The sequence below is a fragment of the Cnephaeus nilssonii genome (assembly GCF_951640355.1).
Source record: "Cnephaeus nilssonii genome assembly, chromosome: 23".
NCBI lineage: Eukaryota > Metazoa > Chordata > Mammalia > Chiroptera > Vespertilionidae > Cnephaeus > Cnephaeus nilssonii.
In genome coordinates this window covers 10,946,392-10,970,443 of record NC_137094.1, presented here as the reverse complement: position 1 = coordinate 10,970,443, position 24,052 = coordinate 10,946,392, and the positions used below count along the sequence as shown (strand labels likewise).

General features: G+C 50.9%; 1 protein-coding gene and 1 long non-coding RNA gene across 5 annotated transcripts in view; one reads left to right on the top strand and one right to left on the bottom strand.

Annotated features, from left to right (window-relative positions):
- LOC307094531 overlaps nucleotides 1-24,052 on the top strand; it is a 503,912-nt gene that overhangs the window by 363,385 nt on the left and 116,475 nt on the right. The gene's annotated exons all lie outside the window — the stretch shown is intronic.
- Nucleotides 1-24,052, bottom strand: part of TGFB2 (transforming growth factor beta 2) — a 59,758-nt gene that overhangs the window by 22,129 nt on the left and 13,577 nt on the right. The window contains exon 2 of one of the 2 annotated variants that reach the window (XM_079763449.1): nucleotides 23,195-23,278. The exons of the other annotated variant lie outside the window; for it this stretch is intronic. Coding sequence (XP_079619575.1) covers nucleotides 23,195-23,278 — 84 coding nt within the window. The remainder of the gene's footprint in view (nucleotides 1-23,194; nucleotides 23,279-24,052) is intronic. 2 annotated transcript variants of the gene reach the window in all.

Here is a 24,052-nt window from a genome sequence, read left to right as displayed (position 1 = left end):
AAAGCGTAAACATCCAGTTCATTTCCCCCTTCGCCTTTCAACGCAACCCCCGCAGGCCTGGTCCACCAACCCCCAGGATCACCCGTCCTTCACACCCACCCGCCCCCTCTCATCCTTCCATCGAGTGTGCAAATAAGAGCTCTTGAGATTTATTTTTATTCTCTTTGGTGTTTATGAAACGTTGAGCCATTACCCCTCCCCCCCACCCCCCTTTTCTGGTCCTTGGCCCTACTACACTTTCTTTTTAAGGCTGCCCCGGACCACGAGGTCAATTTTGTTTCTTCTTCTTCTAAGCAAACCGTGCAAGGATCGTGTCCTAGGCTTTCAAGCTTTGAAGGGGCGCTTGCAAATGTTTACAGGAGTAGCTTGATCGTGAAGTGGGGGGCTCCAAAAAGGAGGTGGTTCTGCTCCCCCGCCTCCCCCCGCCCTCCACGTTGGCCAGCACCCTCCGCCCCTCAGGCTATTCTAACCGTTTCAGCTGATTCTAGTTCAAGGGCCTGAAAATACAAATCCATGTTCTCGGATCTTGTTTTTGGTCTTGTGACCACAATGAAGAGACCAGGCCAGCAGCAAAGAGAAAAGCAGAAATGGCAGCAATGCAAGGACTCTTAGAAAAATGAAATGCCCTCATGATGTTCACTAATTGCCCAGCTTATTTATTTTTCAATATATATTTTTACTGATTTCAGAGAGGAAGGGAGAGGGAGATAGAAACATCAATGATGAGAAAGAATCATTGATCGGCTGCCTCCTGCACGTCCCCCACTGGGGAGCAAGCCTGCAACCAGGGCATGTGCCCTTGACCGGAATCAAACCTGGGACCCTTCAGTCCCCAGGCCCACGCTCTATCCACTGAACCAAACCGGCTAGGACCCTGTGACTATTCTTACAGCTGGTAATTTGCAGTTCTAATCCCTTTCACCTTTTTCATTGTGAAGAACTTTTAAAATACACATTCTTAGGACCCAGGGCCCGAGAATCTGTTTCATTGAACCCAGTGGACTTTTCTAAGCTCTTCCATGACGCTCTGGCACAGGCCGGCTAGAGAATGGAATTGATAACACTCAGCTTGAAGAGGGGGACTTCGAGACATCACATCCCTTCGGAGATTACAAATCCTTCAGATGCAAAGTCCTTACTTTCGGTAGAGCCAGGGAGTCGCACTTTGGCTCAATATATAAAGAATTTTTCTCACAATATAGAAAAGTAAAAAAGGAAGGCTCTGTCCACCAGTGTTGGGAGTACCTCCCTGGAAAAATCCAGGCCCTTGTGAGATGCACCTTGTCCCCAAAGACGCAGTGAGGTGTCTTGAATCTGGGGGCGGCTGAGCTAGATGGCCATCCAGCTCGCTCACAGCTCTGCCATTACATCCTTCTTCCCATGGGTGACCTCCAAAATGGCTTTTCTCCCCTAAATTCTACATTAGACGAATTTAGAATTCGTCACTCATCGCCCACATGGGACTCACCTGGGAAGCTTCTGATATGCTTATCACCTGGCTCCACCCCAGACCTTTAGGGCGAATGGCGTGTGACTCTGCTTTGCACTTGCATTTGATAACGTGTGCCCTAGGCTGTGGTCTAACCACAATGAACTTGGCCAGGCTTCCCTTCCCGGGGTTAATCAGTGTCATGTGCTAGTGAGGGATGGATACAATGCCTCCATCCCACCACCCCTGCCCTAAAGAGAATGGCCCCGTCTGCCTCCGAATTCTAACTCATGCCCCCTCCCAGGTGGTACTAGTTTACATGCTGCTGAGAAAGAGTTTTGAATCCCCATTTCACAGGTAAAGAAGCGAAGAGCAAGGAGAACCAAATAACTCTTGGCCACAAAGTGAAGCTGGCCTTTCTATCGAAACTGTGGCTTTTGGCCCTAACCGGTTTGGTTCAGTGGATAGAGCGTTGGCCTGCGGACTGAAGGGTCTCGGGTTTGATTCTGGTCAAGGGCATGTACCTGGGTTGCGGGCATATCCCTAGTTGGAGGTGTGCAGGAGGCGGCTAATCGATGTTTCTCTCTCATTGATGTTTCTAACTCTCTATCCCTCTCCCTTCCTCTCTGTAAAAAAAAACAAAAAACACACACACAAAAAAAAACTGTGGCTTTTGCCTTCTGCACAGAGGAGCCCCGAGTCGAAGGCACGAATGCCACCCCAGGCAGAAATACCAACCCCATGTCGGAGTCTTGTCACAGTTGGACACGCAAAAAAGTGGCTCCTTGTCCGGGCGCTGTGGCTCAGTGGTTGAGCATTGACCTACGAACCAAGAGGTCACGGTTCGATTCCCCGTCAGGGCACATGCCCAGGTTGTGGGCTCCATCCCCAGTAGGGGGCGTGCAGGAGGCAGCCGATCCATGATTCTCGCTCCTCACTGATGTTTCTATCCTTCTCTCCCTCTCCCTTCCTCTCTGAAACCAATAAAAAATATAAATTTTTTAAAACTGGCTCCTTCTCAACTAGAGATCAGCTTGGCCTTGCAGGGAAGCTCCAGCAACTGGAATGCAAGGCCCAGTATTTGCACCGGTACTTCTAAAAAGAACGGCCCTGATTAGGGGTTCTGGGGCGGGGGGATGGGGGGGCTTACTCAGTGCAAAGTTCCCCCATCAGAGGCGCTGAGCTGACATCCAGGGCCTTTGGATGCCCAGCCTGCACTGGCTCTTACCTCCCAGCGCCTGGAGGCATAGAACACAGTCCTTGTTTTCCTTCCCAGAAATGACTGGGCTCCCATCGCTTTACAGTAATCGGCGTGGACTTTGACGAGCCTAATGCACGCAGTGGCCCCTGGTCCCTGACATCCCCAGCTTTTTGAGGGAAGCAGTTTGGGGTCCATTAAATGTCCCGAGAGGGGGGCAAGACCAGCAACCCATTGAGCAGCTGGAGGCCAATAAAACAGCCTCCGAGTGTGTGTGTGTGTGTGTGTGTGTGTGTGTGTGTGCAGACACAGCCAAGCAAGAAACCAAGACAATTGTGTTTTGGGGTTTCCTGAAATTTGTCTTGGCACGCCAGCGATGGATTTCATTTCACTACCACATCCCAAACACTGCTGACATTCAAGTCACAGCAATTTCACACAAAACGACCGAGAAATAAACAGCGCATCCGCGGTGGTTTCCGACGCTCCCTCCGCCGTCGCTCCTATTAAATGTAACCCAGCCCCCGAGCATCTGTGATTGGAAGTGGGGGGCGCCACGCGGGGCCGGTGTCAGACTTGACGTGCCGTTGGCAACTGGGAGTCTAACTGTGTCAGCATCAGCCACGGGACTTGGCCTTCATCTCCCGGCTATCTGAGGCGGGACCGACTGTCAGCGGGAGCATCTGGCCCCTTCGGACCCAGGGCCAGCAAATGCAATCGCAGGGGAGGCGACCTGGGTTGGGGGGGGGCGGGGGGGCTTGAGCTCAGGGTTTCTAGTTCTTACTGCAAAGTTTCCAGCACCCTTATAACACCCACCTCCAGGGAGACACCTATTTTGTATCAAGGCCTCTCCATGTCTCATCATGCTCAGGATGCAGGCCTTTGGGTGGGGGTGCTGGGTTTTAGCAGTAAGAGCCTTGGTTGTGGAAAGGGGCGGGCCTATTACCAAGAGGTCACGGTTTGATTCCAGGTCATGGCACATGCCCGGGTTGTGGGCTCCATCCCCAGTAGGGGGCGTGCAGGAGGAGCCGATCCACAATTCTCTCTCATCATTGATGTTTCTATCTCTCTCTCTCCCTCTCCCTTCCTCTCTAAAATCAATCAAAACATATTTTAAAAATAAAACACTCACCCAGTGGCAAATCTTCAAGGGGGATGAACAGGATTCTCAGCGGTGTCCTGCTGAGAATCATCAAGGAAGACGGCCAACGGGAGGTTCTAGAACCCACCTCACCCTGAAACGCCCACCCCCCACTCTTTGGCCCTCTGAGGTTCCTTTCCAAACAGGTTTCCCGGGGAGGCTGATGGGAAGGTCTGAATTCCCATTTCTGCCGAATGCTGGCCCTGAACGTGAACTAGGAAGGTGCGGGGGGAAGGAAGAATTGCTCTGAAGGAGTTGTTAGTGATCCCTGTCCTTATTAGCATCTCAGTAGCCGGCCATGTGGTGGCTTCCAAACACTGTAATACAGTCTCAAAGGACGGTGCTTCCCTGGGGTTGGAGGATGTATTTGTGAAGGGCGTGTACTCTCCCCCCAATCCTGTTTGTATTGGCAGCATAGCTCTGGGCAATTAAGATACGGGGACCTACAGGAATTATAGGAATCCAGATGAATGCGGGCCGGAATGGGGCTCCATGTGTTAGGCCGGTTTTAAGAAATTGCGTTCATTTGGGTGCTCAGCAGCCTTCTGCTCAAGGTCAGGCCACCGTTCGTGAGAGGAAATGAAAACAGTCTTTAAAGTGAGACTCTGCATCGCACAACTTGACCGCGGCACAGTCCTTTACAACGTCTGCGTGTGTGTGTGTGTGTGTGTGTGTGTGTGTATTTTTATTTAATTATCTGAGAGCAGGCCCAAGAATTTCTCTTCGATCGTGTGATTTGGGTGTACAGCGGCTGTAAAATGTACCGATTTTCATCTGCTCTCCGGGACAACCGGGAGAGGAAAGTGACTAAAGAGGAACAAACAGCCAAAACCGGTTTGGCTCAGTGGATAGAGCGTCAGTCTGCGGACTAAAGGGTCCCAGGTTCGATTCCGGTCAAGGGCATGTACATTGCTTGCGGGCACATCCCCGGTAGAAGGTGTGCAGGAGGCAGCTGATCGATGTTTCTCTCTCATCGATGTTTCTAGCTCTCTATCCCTCTCCCTTCCTCTCTGTAAAAAATCAATAAAATATATTAAAAAAAAATAAAAATAAATAAATAAATAAATAAATAAATAAATAAATAAAGAGGAACGAACAGCCAGGATGTCGGAAGAGTTAATGCAACCAGTTCTAGTTTATTTTACACCCCAGCAAAGAGGGAAGGTGCTGTAATTTTGAGAAGTGTGAATTCTTTTAATGTATATTTAAATATATATATATATATATTATTTCAGAGAGGAAGGGAGAGGGAGAGAGAGATAGAAACATCAATGATAAGAGAGAACCATTGATTGGCTGCCTCCCGCATGCCCCCTACTGGGAGAATTGAGCCCGAAACCCAGGCATGTGCCCTGACCAGAATCAAACCCAGGACCCTTCAGTTCACAATCCCGATGCTCTATCCACGGAGCCACACCAGCTAGGGCGAGAAGCGTGAATTCTTAAGAAATGAGTTTCTTCTCTTTAGAAGCTGAAGCTCTGGCTCCCCTCCCCCTCTTACTTTCCTTAGAGGCCTTCAGAAGTCCTTGCTGCTGACGGGGTTAACACTCAGGTGGCTGCTGAGCTTTCCCTGCCCTGCAGTGTAGACGGGACAAGATGAATGTCCATTTAGTTCCAAGTCAAGGACTCTCTCCCACTTCTCAAAAAGCACTAAGTAAGTCCTCATTAAAGAAGAGCTCTTTGAATAAAGCCAGGTGCTTCTGAAATGTGTTAGGGCAGAAATGAGTAGAACCCAGGGCACCACAGAGATGTATATACGCGCACACAGCCAGTGTGAACTAAGGAGCAAACTCAAGTCAAGAGATGGACAAGTGCCCAGCTGGCGTGGCTCAGTGGTTGAGCATCGACCTATGAACCAGGACAGTGGTCGGCAAACTCTTTAGTCAACAGAGCCAAATATCAACAGTACAACGATTGAAATTTCGTTTGAGAGCCAAATTTTTTAAACTGAAACTTCTTCTAACGCCACTTCTTCAAAATAGACTCGCCCAGGCCGTGGTATTTTGTGGAAGAGCCACACTCAAGGGGCCAAAGAGCCGCATGTGGCTCGCGAGCCGCGGTTTGCCAACCACTGAACCAGGAGGTCACGGTTCAATTCCCAGTGACGGCACATGCCCAATTGCGGGCTCAATCCCCAGTGGGGGGCATGCAGGAGACAGCCGATCCATGATTCTCTCTCATCACTGATGTTTCTATCTCTCTTCCTCTCTGAAATCAATAAAAATATTTTTTAAAAATATCAAGATGAGCGATCAAAAGAGAAACAACCCATCACTCCTCCATATACCGCCGGGGCTTGGAAGGGATGAGCAAGGAGAGCCCGGAGGAGACCAGAGGTGGCATTTGAAGTGCTCTCAGCACTGTGTTGGGAGCAGGAGCTGGTCACGGGAGTCCTCCTTCCTAATCCAGACTCCTCTCCCTCAACCCTGGCCACTTCCCTCCAGGCAAATGACTCCCCCGCCTCCTGCCTCCAGGTTTGAAATGACGGAAAAATCATTCTTTGGCTTCTGTTGCTTTGCCCAAACGTCCAGCGGGACACAGTGGCGCGGCACAGCCAGTAGAGAAAGAAAACAAGAAGGGAATTTCCACCGAGACGTCAGCCAGCTACCTGCTTTAAACTTGGAAGTGAGCGGTGCTGCGAGCAGCCACTTTATCAGTCGGGCATCGGCATGAATCAGCGGCCGGGCCCGTCGGCCTGTGTGCCTGGAAGCGCCGGGGGTTTTGTTTGGCTCCTGGCGACTTCATCTCACACCTTCGCTTTTCTAATTTTCCACCTTCGGCTAAAAATACCGCTTTTGGGGTGAGAGTCAACCAGAGCGTCTTCCCCAGCCGCCGAGTCAGGGCTGGGCCTGGGGCCTCCGGGCAGGGACCTCCTCCTGTTCTCATTCCCAGTCTCTTGGGAAGACTTCGGGGTGTGGCTTCTGAGGCCATGGCTCAGTTTCCACACAACTCCCCGCCAACATGTACAGCTATGCTGAGGGTCCCCGTGGCAGCCCCATCGGGGGAGGGCAGAGAGAACCCCGGCCAGGGTTCACCGTCTCCTTCTGCTGACCTTGGGGGGTCCTGTCTCCGTTTGCTCATCAGATAAAGCGATGGTAACACTAACATACGGGACATGATGCGTGCTTCTCAGGCAAGTGCTGATCTCTGCACGTTGACAATAATTCTGCCGGCTCCAGCCACAACTTCCCTGCTGTGTGTACACGCACACACACACACACACACACACACACACTCCTAATAACATGTTCTCATCTACTAGCTCTGTTGATGGGCATAGGGAGTTCCGCACAGGGTGGCTAGACCTCTGCCCCAAGCCCCTGGTTTTTCAGGAACATAACAGCCAGCTGTGCTTGGTCCAGAGGTGGAGGGCTTGGGGTTTTGTTCTGTTTTTTAATATACATATATATATATATTTTTTAGGGATTTCAGAGAGGAAAGGAAAGGGAGAGAGAGATAGAAACATCAATGATGAGAGAGAATCATTGAGCGGCTGCCACCTGCACACCCCCTACTGGGATTGAGCCCACAACCCGGGCACGTGCCCTGACTGGGAATCGAACCGTGATCTCCTGGTTCACAGGTCAACGCTCAACCACTGAGCAACACCAGCCGGGCAGTTTGATTCTTTTGTAACCTTGGCAGTGGCGCCTAACACAGACACGAGCTGTGACTCACAGTTGAAGGCCTGGGACTGAGTAGACCCAGATTACACCCCAGGCCTTGCCCCTTCTAAGCTGGCCTTGGGCAAAGATCTCTTCACCCCTCTAGGGCTCAGCTTCCTCCTCTGTAAAGTGGGAGTGACACCCATGTTGCGGGGGGTTTGGGGGGCTTAGAGGAAGTCAGAACCCTCAGAGGACGCCGAGAGGGACTTGGCTCCTGCTGGCCTGACCTGGCCACTCTTATCCCTTCTCCATCCCAGTTTCACTGAAGTGGAAATCAAGGCCCACCTTGGAGCAGGACCTTGGGCAAGCCACTTACTCTCGAAACTACACTTTGCATCTATCAAATGGGGATCCGGGAGGAGGGAGGAGGAGAGCAGGAACGGTTAGCTCTGGCCCCCAGGGAGCACCCCAATGTTTGGCCTCTATTATTACTTTCGTCTTAGGTTCCCAGTTGCCAGCAAAAGGGCCACGTCTGGCGCGAATCTTTGCTCACCTTCCCAGCTACCTGCTCACCCAGGGATTCCTCTGAACGCGAGCTCCCTGGCCAGCAGCCTGGCCGCTCTCCTCCCATCCCTCCCCCAGTCCCCCCCGACACACACACACACTCAGCCCTGCTCTCCATCTGCAGATGAAGCAAAAATCTGGTAAATATTACACTTACAAGGTAACAGGTCTGGAATGCTTGGCATCCCAGGCGGAGCTCAGTTGCTTCTTGGCACCCGGACACATACACAGCAGCCCAGGGCCAAATGACATTTGGCTGCTCGGTGCAATTCAAATAAAGATATTAAAAACCCTACAGCTCTCTAAGCATCGGTGCTGTTAGCTAATCAAAGGGGTTCGTTTTGTGTGTGTGTGTTGTTTCTTTTTTAAAGTCATCTAAAGAGAAGGGGGCGTGCTGATGGCTCTTTTCATCGTAGACCCCAAGGAGCACCCCGTGTATAGACACCCCCTCGGCTTCCAATAAGTAAATGATGGATAGGTTTCAGGCCAGGTGGACTCCACTTCCAGAGGGGACTGCCTTCCCCCCGCCCCCAAAACAAAAGACCTAGGCAATTTCATGCTGGAGTCTGTGTCCTTAACCATTAGGCAACACTGCCCCGCTGTGTGTCTCGTGACTTGACCTTCCGATGAGTGGGAACGTGTCAGGATGTTAGAGGTAGCTATGGTGGGTGTGTGCCCTGCGTCTACCACTTCACAGACATTGACCTTGAGCAAATTATTCATCTCTCTAGGCGCCTCTTTTGTTGTTGTTTTTTTTTAATGTGAAATGGAGAATTAATAACACCTATGGGTTATGGCCAGGATCAATGACTCTTATCTCTAAGGCGCTGAGCATACCTGGAGTTTAAGCAGCACTACCTGAGGTAGAACTAATGAATATCGTCATTGCCGTCATTATTATTATTATTGTTATTATTGAGTAAGTGTGGTGGAAAGACAGGGGCTTAGCCAAAGGGGACATGTTCTTGCGTAGGTAAAAGAAGTTAAGTGCAGCCCTAGCTGGTTTGGCTCAGTAGATAGAGCGTCGGACTCAAGGGTCCCAGGTTTGATTCCGGTCAAAGGGCATGTATCTTGGTTGCGGGCACATCCCCAGTAGGGAGTGTGCAGGAGGCAGCTGATTGATGTTTCTAACTCTCTATCCCTCTCCCTTCCTCTCTGTAAAAAATCAATAAAATATATTTTTTAAAAAAGAAGTTAAGTGCAGTGGGGCTTATTTCGGCCCCCCGTTCGCCATTGACCAAAAGCAAGTTGAGAAAAACAGTACAATTAAGTCACATCACCGCTGGTGACTTAAACATAGGCCTTCAAGGACTTAGATGTCAGGACTGAACTCTCAGTCACAAGAACAGGAAAAGGATACCATTTTTTAAAAATATGGATATATATTGTGTTGATTTCAGAGAGAGGAGGGGAGAGGGAGAGAGAGAGAGAAACATCAGTGATGAGAGAGAATCATTGATCAGCTGCCTCTTGCACGCCCCCTACTGGGGCATCGAGCCTGCAACCCGGGCATGTGCCCTTGACCAGAGATCGAACCTTGACCTCCTGGTTCATAGGTTGACGCTCAACCACTGAGGCAGGCCGGCCAGGCCAGGATACCCTTTTCAACTGGCTTCATCTCAACTCCCAGACACCTAACCCAGAACCTGCCAGTAAGACCTCCCCCCAAAGGCCTCCTAGGAAGGCGAAGCGAGGGACTGCAAGCATCAGGAAGGAAGAAAGCCTCACACAGAGCAGTCTCCTGGTCAGCTTTCCAAAGCAGGGTCACAGCGAGGCCACATTTCCCCTGCGGGTGGCAGAGGTCCTGTCCTGAGGATGCTGGGAGGGCAGCTACAGTTGGGTCCAGACCTGAGTGGCTTCGCGGGCCCGGGAAGGTGCTGCTCAAGTGGCCACAGGCCCAGACAGCAGCGGGTCAAGGCATCGCTGTGATCTTTTCACACCTGTTTGCTATCGCCCTCCCTCCCACTCCTTCCCCTCTGTCCTCCCGAGGCCTCCAGGTGCAGTCACAACCGATGCTGTTTCCTAGGTCCCTTCTGCGTGGGGAAAAGAAAGAAAACACACTGCAACATACACGGTGAATTAAAACCAAGGAGGTGCCCTAGCTGGTTTGGCTCAGTGGATCGAGCGTTGGCCAGGGGACTGAGGAGTCCCGAGTTCGATCCCGGACAAGGACGCATGCCCAGGTTGGGGCTCAGTCCCCAGTAGGAGGTGTGCAGGAGGCAGCCAATCAAGGACTCTCTCTCATCATTGATGCTTCTATCTCACTCTCCCTTCCTCTCTGAAATCAATAAAAATATATTTTAATAAATAAAAGTAAGGAGGGGACAGCTTATGGGGGTGGGGGAGAGCCTCATCTCAGGATGCATGTCGCAGAGATGACAGGAGGAAGCCAGAGCGCTGAGAGAGAGATAGAGAGAGAGAAATAGAGGCACTCAGCAAGGCCTCTGGGGACCGCAGGCTGTATCCTCAGGTGGCATCTCTCCTGCACACCCATGACATCGGACAGAGTTTCTCCCCACCCACAGCCACCCGAGCTCACAGGGCAGGACTGGGCTTGCCAAGGGGTCAGGAGTCGGTCAAGCTGTGCCACACGGGCCGGGGGACCAGCACCGAGCAGGAGGAGGGGCCCCGAGTTGGATGAGTCACCCTGCTGATTTGGGGGGTGGGGATTGAGGAGGGATGTCCTGGTGGTTAACCACATTTTACTGGGGTGTTTTATTGATCGCAGTTGCACGGAGAGAGACATGACTCAGACGTGCGGCATCTGAAGGCGCATGAAGCACCGGGTCCTAATGGAATTTCAATGTAGGGGATTGTCGTGAACTGTACCGTGAAATGTGAAGAGCTTTGCTCTGAACAGACATTATTTGATTCTGTCCTTTCTCAGCCGGAGAAAAGGCTGGGCCTTCTACTTGCCTTTCCCGGGAAGGCCGTGGTTCACGTCTCCGGGGGAGGGGGGGGGAGGGTGTCACGTCTCCGAAAAGCTGGCTTCGTTAACCACCCACCTTGCCTTTGCATTCCCATGGCCATTTGTGTGAAATTATCATTCAGCACTTTTTAAAAATTATTTTGCTTTGTGTAGGGTAGTTAGTTTACAAACCAGTCTCCACAAATAGGCTGTAAGCAACTGAGGGCAGTTATCAACCATATAATAAAAACCCAGTGGTTGTGACGCCGTAACGACCAAAGACCGGTCACCAGGAGGCTGCATGTGCTGCGAGGTGGGCGGGGCTGAGAGCAGGCGCGCGATTTTGTGTGCTGGGCTTCTAGTGTTATTATAACAATAAAAATAATTTAAAGAAAAAGGAAAGCTACATTGCCAGTGTTGAGGGGCATGCCATGTGCCACATTCCCATGGGAATAATGGCGTTTTGCTGAGAGGTATGAACCTGAGGCTTGAAGAGGGACCGTGCCCGATCCAATGTTCTGTAAGTGGAGACAGAGGGCCTCCACCTGTGCCTGGGTGTGTGGTCTCTGGGTTGTTTGTGCTGGGCCTCCCGGGAGAGACCCATCCCTACCTGTCTCACTTCTTACCCACCTGTGGGATTCAGGCACCGAACCCTTGAAGCCATATATGTTCAGTGGATATTTATGGAATTAAACGGAATAAGACAAAAAAAAAAAATCCCACATCATTGTTTTCAGGGACAATCCAGGCAGGGTTTAAAGTGAAATAACAAGGTAGAGAGATGGGCGACTTCGTTGTAGAAATCATTACTAACACAACTGGTCCTTTTAGGCAAGGTCTGAGAGTTCTGAGCCCTCCTGATAGGACAATGAATGTCCTTCTGCCTTCTTACTCCTACCAACCTTTAAACACTATCTCTGATATTATTTTCCTCTTACAGAAATTGGTACCACTTTTACTTTTTTTTCCCCTAGACTTTAAAAAAAAAAAATCACTTGCTTTCATCTCCGTGTATGCCAACTTGAAATTAAAAACGTGGGGTGGAATTTCTGGCTTTCTGTGATTCTCAGAATAGGAAAGCAAAAAAAGTTAAAGGTTCCACTGATCACCTTCAAGTGAGTGAACGAATGAATGAATGAATGAATGAATGAGTTTATTTAATCTCTATCATATGCAAGGCATTTTTGTGTGCTCGATAATGTCTTTTTTTTTAAGTGCCATTAAGAAGTAGGTTTTTAAAAATGAATCCCCATTTTAGAGAAGAGAAAAGTGGGGTTCAGACAGGGTGACTGACTTGCCCTGGGCTACCCAGTCAGGACTTCCCCCAGGTCTGCCTGTCTCTATCACAGACTCGCTGTCACACTCAGAGTCATCTTTGGCTCACGCGTGAGTCACTTTCTTGGCTTATCAACAGTAGGTTGGGATAAAACACACACACACGCACAAATGTTGACATCTTCGCGGAGTTGAAAGAGAGAGACCACCGTCTGCTCTAACAAAGGAGAGAAACAGAGAGGCCCATTATAGGAGCGCGTCTGTCTAGACAGATGACTAAACAGGGTCCCTCCAGGGTTAGACTTGAATTTCCTCCGTTCAGCCTGTTGGATACTTAGCAATAAAAAAAAAAAAAATTGCTTAAAAGCTGTAGTACTAATCCAACCCCGCCTACTCTATCCAGAGAGGAGTTTAAAAGCCATTTTGGTACAGCCTGCAAGTGTTAGAGAGTTTCAAGTAGAAGTAAGACTGAAACAAGAAGAACAAGGGCCCTAAAATGACTTGTGTTGTCTGGCCAACGACCCAAGACATAAGCCTGACTGCCCCTTTGTACCTCCGGCGACAGCAGCGTGGACTCAGAGAGGGAGCAGGGACCGATCCAGGGGTCCCCGCAGGGATCCCCGAAGGGCTCGCCAAGTGGGTTCTCTCCTGCTCCCACCTGCCCTGGGGACTTTGAACTTTTCCTAACTTATCATATGAAAAATGCTACTGAGCGTGAAGAAAGGCAGCATCCTTCAATAAGGCTGCGGATAAGGTATTTTTAAAGGCTATTGATATTTCTATGCTTAGTTCACAGAAAGTTCCCGCAGGGATGCAATTGGGATTGGGCTCCCAGGCCATGGGGGCCCCCCTGGAGAAACTGGGGACATGCCAATGGGTGAAGGCCTCTCTCCTTCCCCAAAATGTCCTTAGCCATACACAAAGCCCTATTTCTATCGTGGTCCCTATTTGCAAAATTCATTCACTCCCTCATTGCACAAATATTTATTGGGTGCCTGAATCATTTCTTCCTGTAACTGGGGACAGGTAGGACCGCTGGGAATGGACGATGGCATTTCTTAGGGTTTCCTTAGGATTTTAGATCACGCACTCCCCGTGGTTCCTTCGGAGTCAGACAGGCCAAGTTCAAGTTCTGGCTCTCCCACTTACTGGCCATGTGACTGTGGGGACATTACTTGATGTCTATGAGCCTTGGTTTCCTTACCCATTATCACTGGGAGTGATTAATAGTGTTTCTCCTATAGGGGTAGCATGGAGGTTAGCACGGTGCCTAGTATAAGTGTTCAATAACTGATGGCTCTCACTACTATTATTATTCCTTTTATTTCTAAAGACAGAATCCATCCTCTTTATCCATCAACACGCCCACCCAAATATATGCCTTTGTTTCATGGAGAAATTCACTCATAACATGGACAACTAGACAAAAAAAAAAATCAGTTTTAGCAAAATCTGGGTGAAACCCCCAAAACAGAGGTTCTCAACCCCCGCAGTAGGTTCAAATCCTCCAGGGAGCTCTTTAAAACTGACACCAGCTTCCACTCCAGACCCACTGAGTCCGACTTTCTGGGGGTGCACCCCAGCTCGAATATTTGTTACATGGCCCCCAGGGGATTCGGACGCCCAGTGAGGTTGAGCATGGTAGCTCCAGCCCAGAGTCCTGACAATCGATCCACGCTTCCCATCAAGGCCCCGCGTGCTCTGACCTCGGAGCCCAAACCCGGATCTTTGCCACGGGACTAGCATGCCTAGTCGGTTAGCCGTTCTTGGTGCTCATCCGTGTGGTTTTGGAACAACCATCTGCTCTCTCCCTGACAATAACACCAGAGTAAACAATCCTAGAGCCCTGGCTGGTTTGGCTCAGTGGATAGAGCGTCAGCCTGCGGACTGAGGGGTCCCAGGTTCGATTCCGGCCAAGGGCACAAGCCCAGGTTGCGGGCTCAATCCCCAGTAGGGGGCGTGCAGGAGGCAGCCGATCAGTGATTCTCTCTCATCATTGATGTTTCTATCTCTCTCTCTCCCTCTCCCTTCCTCTCTGAAATCAATAAAAATATTTTTTTAAAAAAACAAAAACCCACAATCCTCGTGGCCGCCGTGGTCTCAGTTCCCCAGGGCGCTGCCCTCCCCGCCTCCTCCGTGTGGATCACGGACGAGGTCAGTAGCCGCCTTGGGAACACAGGCCGCGCAGCCAGGAAAGCAAAGCAGCAACCCCCCGCCGTGATGTGAACACAGACAAGTGAGCTCCACCTCCGAGCAGAGACACCATCCGAGCGAACATTAGAAAAACGTGGCCTGACCATCGCGATTGCAGAAGGATCCAAACCCAATGAAGGCTCCAGCCGGGGGACCAAGTTCACAGTCAACGGAACAGCTGCAGGAGATGCATCGAGACACACAACGGGCCAATTCAGAGGCACAGATGCCCGGCCCTGCGCACAATGCTTTCGTGTCTGCCTGCTCTTTCCCACCGCTGACCCCAGGGCAGGGTGCAACATCACAGCAGCTGCCGCTGCTGAGAATAGCCTGTGGGGATGACTATGAACTTGCAAGCTCAGGGGGCCATGGGCGCGGATGGATGGCTGTCACTCCCGGGGCCAGGCATCTCCCGTTTGCTCACTGGACACAGCAGGAAGGAGCGTGCCAGTGGTTCCCAACCTTTTGTTGGCCATTCCCCACCTCAGCATCCCTCCCCCTGTGACATAGAATTCTTATTCTTCAAAAAGTGAACTCCTGTTCACGTGGAGGAAGCCTCAAAGGCCATTCACTGGGTCTAAACCAGCTTCCAAAGAACATGGCATCCGTGAAAGAGAGAAATAAAAGAACCAAAGGACAGAAATCACTAAGAAATTGTTAAAAAATAATAATATTAATATGAAGCTATGAAGTGATATGAAAAAATAGCAAATACAGTTTCAAAACATATACTAGAGAGCTGAAATGCATAAATGTCACAACATATATTTACACTGAGTGGCCAGATTATGATGATCTCTGAACGCATAATAATCTGGCCACTCAGTATATATCCTATATAATAAAAGGGTAATATGCAAATTGTCCCCTCGACCAGGAATTCGACCAGCAGGCAGGCCGGCCAACCGCCCACGTCCCCTCCTCCTGGCCAGGCTGGCCGGACCTCACCCATGTACGAATTCATGCACCAGGCCTCATATACTGAGTGGCCAGATTATTATGCATTCAGAGATCATAATAATCTGGCCACTCGGTGTATACACTGTATATGAGGCCCCTAGAACCATAAGAAATGCAAAAAAAATAATTGTTAATAATTCATTCTCGAATTGCCCCCCTTAAACATCCAATTGTGCCCCACGTTGGGAACCACTGGTCTGAATGATCTGCTGATGGGCCAATGTCAGGAGACCCAGATTCAAGGTAGACAGGATTCTGGAGAAGCACACGGTCCATCATGTTTAAATCATTACGCTCCCATGAAACTCACACACAGAGATAAGAACTAGAAGTCGCGCCCCCGTGTGCTCCCAGCAAACAGGTCAGCACCGCAGCCGTAGGCTCTCGTGCAGACTTAGCCTGGGTCCTCTCTGCGGACACATCCGCCAGCTCCTGCCGGGCGTGTCGGGGCTGCGGTGGCAATGGGAGGGCGGCCTCAGGCTGAGGGATGCCCCTACATGTTCTGGAGGTAAGCCCGATTCCAGGTTTTCCCTGACACACATAAATTTCCCATAACATATCAGGACTTGCGTGCCTTACACACCAGGCGAACTCGTCTCGGTTGGGGAGCAATTCATGTCAGAATGGAGGAGAATGACACGCGTGTCTGAGAGGGAGCTGGACATTGAGAGATTTCATCACGGCAGACCACATGAAACATAGGAATTGATTATTTCTGGAATTTTCCATGTAATATTTTCGGACCACCGTTGAGCACAGGTCACTGAAACTATGAAAAGCGAAACTTTGGGATAAAGGGGAACTACTGTATCTAAAATTTTTAATATGGGTGAAATCTCTTTTCCCCAGCTCCTCCACTTCGTTTTTTTTTTTTTTTTTTAATATATGTTATTGATTTTTTACAGAGAGGAAGGGAGAGGGATAGAGAGTTAGAAACATCGATGAGAGAGAAACATCGATCAGCTGCCTCCTGCACACCCCCCACTGGGGATGTGCCTGCAACCAAGGTACATGCCCTTGGCGGGAATCGAACCCAGGACCCTTCAGTCCGCAGGCCGACACTCTATCCACTGAGCCAAACCAGTTTCAGCCCCAACTCCTCCACTTCTACTGGGGTAGGCGGTATCACTTGTTCAGAACGTCTGTCTCTCCTGAGCCCAGGTCTACACAGTCCCTCTCTTCTGCACCCCTCCCCCCACAACCTGTGCTAGCGACATTGGGCGTGGCCAATGGGATGTGGGCGGGGTAACTGCCACTTCTCAGGGCCGGGCTGTGAGGTCGTGAAGATGTCATGGAGCAGTGCTAACCCCCAATCTTTGTGATTGAGATGAAGGAAACGAGCTCTAAGACAATGACCTTGAGCTTGTAAAATAATGCTATATTCCACACAGCCCCATTATATCCCACCCGTCATGGCAGACTGGATTTTACATGCAACAGCTCAATTAATGACCTGAAGGTACTACCCACTTTGCATCACCCGTGCTTGCTAGGACAGCCGGGCTCTGTTTTCCAGCCTCAGTATTTCCAAGTGGGTCTCCCAACACCTCGATTTTTTTCCTCAAAGACCACACTAAGGGCTCCTGCTGTTTCAGGGTTCATCCAGAGCGCAGGCATGCAGGTTCACAGAGCAGGAAAATAACACGAAAGGGCAAACTTTCTCCTCCCCTCGCTGCCTGATAACTGCCAAACTACACTTTCAAAGGTCGCCTTTCAAGCAGCAAATGTCACCTCCCCTGGGAAGCCTCCCATGACCTCTCGAGACCGAAGTGAGCAATTCTTCTCCTGACCTCTCAGACGCCTTCCTTATAAGCAGCCGCGTGGTGTTGGCTTCTTGGTTTTGTTTTGTTTGGGTTGGACGCCTGACCTCCTCGCTAAACTGCCGGCCCCTGCGAACGGGCCTATGCTATAGTCCTCCATCTCCTGGCAGATCTCACGGGGCCAGATTGATGAAGGAATGATAGCAGCTTCCCAGGGTAAAGCCTTGATGTTCAAAACTTAGAAATTAGAAAGCGAACTCTGGTCCAAACAGAAATGCTTGTTGACTGATAAGAGGCATAGTTTTGCAAATTCCTTGGCTTATGACCTCGTTTCAAAGTTTAGGCGAAGGCACGGGGCACAGCTGGACGATCCAGAGACCTTTCTAAGCCCAACTCTCCACTCCATACACGCAAAGGAGCCTGTCCTTCTCCTAGGCCGGCGCGTGGTCACCTCTCAGTCAGTGCCACCTGTCCCTGGGCACCGAGTCGCCGATGGCTGTGCCTGGGCGTGACAGCCAGAACCAAATCCAGCAGCTGGCCTTCCACACTTGTCAGCACAAGACGGGAGACCCGGGAGGCTATTTTCATACACAGAAGGGTGCAAAGCTAGCTTCCTGCCAGCAAGGAAGGGGGTGGGTTTCCGATAACTCAGGTGTATCCATTAAAAACAATCCCCCAAAAAAACATACTCTACATACAGAAGCCTCGGTAGCCTGCCTCCCAAATTATTTGCTGAAGAAAGAACTCTGGGCAAGTGGGGTCTGTGTGGGATTCACAGTCCAGCTGCCCCTGGAGACGCAGCCGAGAGGAGGACAGCAGTGAGAGGGCATCCACGCTGGGGGGTTCCACAATAGCCACCGCCACGAATTCCAAAGACCTGGCACTGGCTCTTTGCCGCTGCCTTGCTCACCTTGGGCAAGGTGTGCCCAGCTTAGCCGCCTCAGGAACCCCTGGGCTCAAACCACCCTTCTCTCACCCTTTTCATCAGAGGAAATTTCCCAGCCTTTACAATGGCCTCCAAGGCCCTATAGGAGCTGTCCGTCATGATTTCTCTGATCTCACCTCCCAGGACACTTCTGATAATCCCGGAACACGTCAGCAACGGGACCAGCTGTCCCCTCGGCCAGAAATGCTCTTCCCCAGAGAGCCCCGGGCTGTTCTCTGACCTCCCCCAAGTCTCTGCTCACATGCCACCCTCTTGAGGACCCTCCCGGACAGCTTATTTATTTATTTTTAAATATATTTTTATTGATTTCAGAGAGAGGAAGGGAAAAGGAGAGAGAGATAGAAACATCAATGATGAGAAAGAATCACTGATTGGCTGCCTCTTGCACGCCCCCTACTGGAGATTGGCATGTGCCCTTGACCGGGAATTGAACCGTGACCTCCTGGTTCATAGGTTGACGCTCAACCACTGAGCCACTCTGCCAGCTGGACTCTGCCAGCTTATTTGAAATTGCAACTCACTTGCCCATCCCCACCCCTGCTCTTCTTTTCTCCCCCGAACAGTTCTCCAATCCTACCATCGCTTATCTTTCCAATGAATTGTCTATCTTCCCCCTCTAGGCTGGGGAGCTCCTCAAGGCAAAGTTCTGGGCTGTTTTATTCACTGATGGTATCACTACTGCCCAGATGGGTGCCTAACTCATGGCAGACACACAAGCCATAAATACTCCTCAATGAGCTAACCTGTCACAGGAATGTCTTCTCTCGACCTCTGTCTTCCCACGAGCTCTGCCTACATTTGATATTGATCTTAAGACTCTCTACTCGTAGTCGATGTAGACTGTTTTCATTGAAGGCTTGTTGGTTGGGCAGCAGAATTCACACCCTCCGTCATTCTTTTCCTACTTCAACAGCCATGGGGGCTCCTTAGCAAGACAGGCCATGCAGACGTGGGCATTTCTCTAATCGTTTGATGGCCAGAAACATGCTAGAGCAGGTAGAGAGCAGCTGTTCTGGATACTTCCACAATAGCCTCAGGAAAACAGGAGAAAAGACCAAGTTCTTTAGCGCTAACTCTTCTCCTGAGGAGCGGGTCAGATTTTCACTTGCCCTAAACCTCTGGAAGAGAAAAACGCCAAAGCGAAAGCTGCAGGGGCTCGACGCTGAGTTTGGCCGAGAGAGGGGAGTTTACATCCCACTGTTGGCTAGAGCCTCGCCCCGTGGAATGTCCCAGAACAGGATTCGGGCCATGAAGCGGTCGGCAGGGGATGAAACTCTAGCTATCGGCTTATACATTATAAAAATAAAATAGATGTCGCGTGCACACCACACATTCATTTTGAAAATCTCCGTCTCACTCCACCGTTGCCCAGGGGAAGGGTCTTGAGTGGGGGAATCCGCTCCCGGGCACAGCCTCCACCCTAGGCGTCCACCCCTCTCCCCGTGTGACTGACTGACTTCCTTGCACACGCACCACCATCCCCTCCGGGGTGAACAGGTGTGGTGCGTGAGATTCACAAGCCTACTTCCACATCTGTATGCATCGGGGGAAATGGACAGTGCGGGGAGGGACGTGGCTGGGCTGTGGATTGAGGACCCCGCACTTGCAGGACCAGCGGGTGGAAGAGGCCCCGTGGGATCTGAATCCTCTGGGCTGGGACTGCAGTGAACAGACCCACCCAATCAGAGCAGCAACAAACTCCAGTAACATAGGAATGACCCGAAATGCCACTCAAATATGCAGATTGCTGGGCTCCGCCCACCCCAGCTCCCCACCCCACCCCACCCCCACCCTTTGCAGGTCTGGGAGAGGCCAGGGAATCTGCTTCCAAAAACACATCGGGAGACACTTTTTATATTATTACTAGAGGCCCGGTGCATGAATTCGTGCACAGGTGAGATCCCTCGGCCTGGCCAGCGATCGGGGCCCATCAGGGCCATCTCTCCCAATCCAGGGGGAGGGGCTGCGGGAGGTTGGCCAGCCCGGGGGAGGGACCGAGGGAGGTTGGCTGTGGGAGCGCACTGACCACCAGGGGGCAGCTCCTGCATCGAGCATCTGCCTCCGGGCGGTCAGTGCACATCATCGCTACCAGCTGGTCCTAACGGTCACTTAGGCATTTATATATATAGACGAGGGCCCGGCCACCATTTGCATATTAGCTCTTTATTATATAGGATTATTTTTTAAATCCTCGCCTAAGGACATGCAGGGAGAGGAAGAAAGAGAGAGAGAGAGAGACATCAACCAGTTATCTTCCATCTGTGCCCCATTCGGGGGCCGAACCTACAACCCAGGTATGTGCCTGACTGGAAATCAAACCCGAAACCTTTTCAGTGCACAGGACAACACTCAACCAACTGAGCCATCCAGCTGGCTCAGGAGATACTCTGAGAAACACCATCTTTAAATCTTCCCCCAGCTCCTTAGAGCCTCTTGCTCAGTAAACACGTGGAGGAAAAAAAAACACCCAAACAAACCTGCAATCACTTTCAGGACTCTTAATCCATTCATTCCTGGACAGACTGTTGCTTATCTTCTGCATTTTTATGTTTTATTAGAAAACCTCTCAGGCCCATTAACCTCATCCTAACCAGTAGTTAGGGGAGGGGGCGAAGAGGGAGGGGATAGGGACATTAACAAGAGCAACAAGCTCTAGCCACCAAGCGGCCTGTGAGGAGCCTTGACCTATGAACCAGGAGGTCATGGTTCGATTCCCGGTCAGGGCACATGCCAGGGCTGTGGCCTCCATCCCCAGTAGGGGGCGTGCAGGAGGCAGCCGATCCATGTTTCTATCTCATCATTGATGTTTCTCTCTCTCCCTCCCTCTGCCTTCCTCTCTGAAATCAATAAAAATAAATTAATAAAAATAAAAATAAAAGAACAATCCCATCCTGTGTTGAAGGCTGATGAAGTCTCAGAGCCCCCAGTCCCATCATCCCTGGGGCCGGGACAGCCGTGATCAGCCACCCCCAGGTTGGAGCGAGTGAGAAAAGCAAGAGGCGCCCCCGGCCCCGCGCTGCCTCCAGCCGCTCCCAGCGGCTCCCTGGAGCGGAGGAGAGGGTCACGCAAGGTGACAGGGATGGCCCTGGAGCTGCTTGGCACGGCCGGCCTCACGCAGCATGGAGAAACTCACCCTGACCCTGGCCGCCTGCCGCTTGGCATCGGCTCACTTACATTTTTACTCAATTACTATTTCTAAGAACAGAGACAAAAATAAAATAAAATAAAATGCAGGGCCCCACCGCTCAGCAGTCTCGCGTGGAAGGGCCGAGAGGGGTCTACAGGGTTTGCCCAGCGAGCGGGGTGCCATGGGGAGGGAGTGACCGCGGGAGGGGACTCTGGGTGCAGCCTCCGCCTCGATCCCTGTTCCCTGATGTCCCCAGGGTGGGTTTCTCCTGTGTTTTCATCAGAGAAAGCGGGCAGCTTGCAGCCCCGTGATGGCTGAGAGTTACCCCAAGAGAGGCGTGTCTGGGGAGAGAAACCGCACAGAACACGCCTGGGAGGCCTCTCCCCATGTTTCCTGCGGGAAGAGATGAAAAGGAAATGGATCCAGGGTCGTAGGTAAGACAAGGACAGCATTGAGGGGCAGGATTCCCAAGGGAACGCAGAAGGAAGGCCAAAAAGTGAGAAGTGTGGGGTCTGGGCAGTGTGGGGGAGAGCAAGGGACCAGACCTGGCCTCGGATTTGGGCTCTGACCCCGGCTAGCTCGATAAGAGGACCAGGCTCTACCTCTCCAAGCTGGTTTCCTGAAAAATGGGCATTGCTACTCGGGTCCTTCCCGACCGACCAACCGACCCACCAACCGGGGGAAGACCAGGAGGCTGTGTCTTAAGGACCAAAGGGTGTTGAACAACCGTTTTTCTTCTCTCGTTCCCTCCCCTTTTCTTTTCCAGAAAGCTACTGGCGGGCGGGAGGATCAGACAGTTCACTCCTTAGTTAATAAGACAGTGAAATAAAACACACATTTAGAGGTGGACTATAAAATAAAACTTATCTCACAAAAGAGAACTTGTTATTTTTCACCTGGCAGCTTCTAGTTAGCCACTCTGAGGCATTCTGGGGGGAAAAAATAAATGTATAATCTCAATAGAATCAGTTTTGTTTTATTTTTGAGGTTGTTTTGTTTTGCTTTGTTTCAGGAAATCCTAGCTTAGGCCACGTGACTAAGTCACCTTCTTCCTCGATTCTTAAGAAGCAAAGTTAAGCAAAGCAGGTTACGCCAGGGAATCAGACTTCCAGGCGGGTGATAAACACATTTCTTTTGTCCCTATCTGGGACCTTTGCCCACACTTAGAATCCATATAGTCCAAGCCTTCTCAGAGCCTCACACATGCAGAGTGAAGCAAGGCCAGCATTACTGGTCCACTGCCTCTCTTTCTAAGCACGGGTCAAGGGCACCTCGGGCCACTGAGTCCTTCGGTGTCGGGCAACATCTAAATCCCAGTCTTTGCTGTGGTCTCCTTGCCCCGCATAAAGTAGGCACCCGGTAAGAGCCAGCTGAACTGATTCATGCTCCAAATCAGAAAGGAGTGAGACCTCTGGCTTCCGTGACCCCCACCCCCCCGGCCTGACAGGTGGCACTGCCTCTGAGGGTCGGGGCTAAGTGGTGTTGAGCCTGTGGCACACTCCCAAGTCTTGACCCATGACAACCCATTTCTCATGCAACCCAGAAAGGACAACATGAAGGTCACACACAAGGGCAACAGCATACCTCTCCCACAGGCCTCCCCCCAGAACGTCAAAGGAAAGGGAGAAAACAAAAATCTCCTTTGCATTAATTGAGCAACTACTATGTGCCAGGAATAAGGACATAGATATAAATAAGATACACACACACACACACGCTAAAGGGGTCCCTCGACATTCTGGTCATATGGGTCAGCCCTCCCGAGAGCATCCCTCCATGGGGGCCGGGGGGGGGGTCAATATTTTGAATCACTCTGTAACCCCCCTGGGACACACATCTCCTACACCCCACTATCCATCCCATCACATCGGGCAGCCACTCCATCATAGGATTTCAAAGCGATTCATGGGTGTTTCTCATAGCAACGGCTAACGGCAACATTCAGGGGCACCTTGGCAACGGATCAGCCACGAGGCCGCGTCTCACACGTCCACGTGGCCTCTGCCCCTTCCCCACAGGAGACAGACACTCGAGAGAAAGCCGATACGACTACGTGAAAGGAGGTATAAAGCAGAGGAGTGTACTCACCAAGGTACCCACAGAGCACCTGGGACTGCCGGGCGCACAAGCTGCCCGCTGAGCCAGAGGGTGTTGTGACAACTGGGCAGACAGCTAGGAGTTTTAAAAAGCACAGTCATTAGCTATTTGACTGACGAGAAGGCCTAGCACAGAGCTATACAAAGACTCAACGTGGGAGAGGGACTCAATGAACGTTCTGATCGCTTCCCCCGGAAATACAAGGTCCCTGCTCCTCGGGGCCGGGGGATGTGACACGGAACACTTTCAGGGGGTCCTGGGTTCTGGGCTCAGCTTTTCGGCAGCCCTTCCCTGGCAGGCAGACTCCTGAATTCGACGTTCCCTCTAACACGTTCCCGTGTTAAAATAACAATGTACAATTTATATACCGAGATGTTAAAATAAATACCTTGACTTCTATTAAAGACGGCTAAGGGAAGGCCTTGACCTCCTTTGACGAAAGGCAGACTACCTATTAAGAATAAAAGCCTGTTTTTCATTTGGTTGGCCTAGATTTCGGGTTTCTTAAAACCACCTGTCATCATTTCTCACCCACACATGAGAATGCCGTCTCCAAAGAGTCAAATGTACACGTGTGTATTGGTCTGGGGATGCTTAGCTATCGTTGAAACATTTGGGGCTCCTTGGATGGCATAAAACGTATCTTCCATGGTTGTTATTTTTTAAAATATATTTTTATTGATTTCAGAGAGGAAGGGAGAGGGAGAGAGAGATAGAAACTTCCATGATGAGAGAGAATCATTGATCGGCTGCCTCCTGCACACCCCCCATGGGGATCGAGCTCACAACCCAGGGCATGTGCCCTGACTGGGAATCGAACCGTGACCTCCTAGTTCATAGGTCGATGCT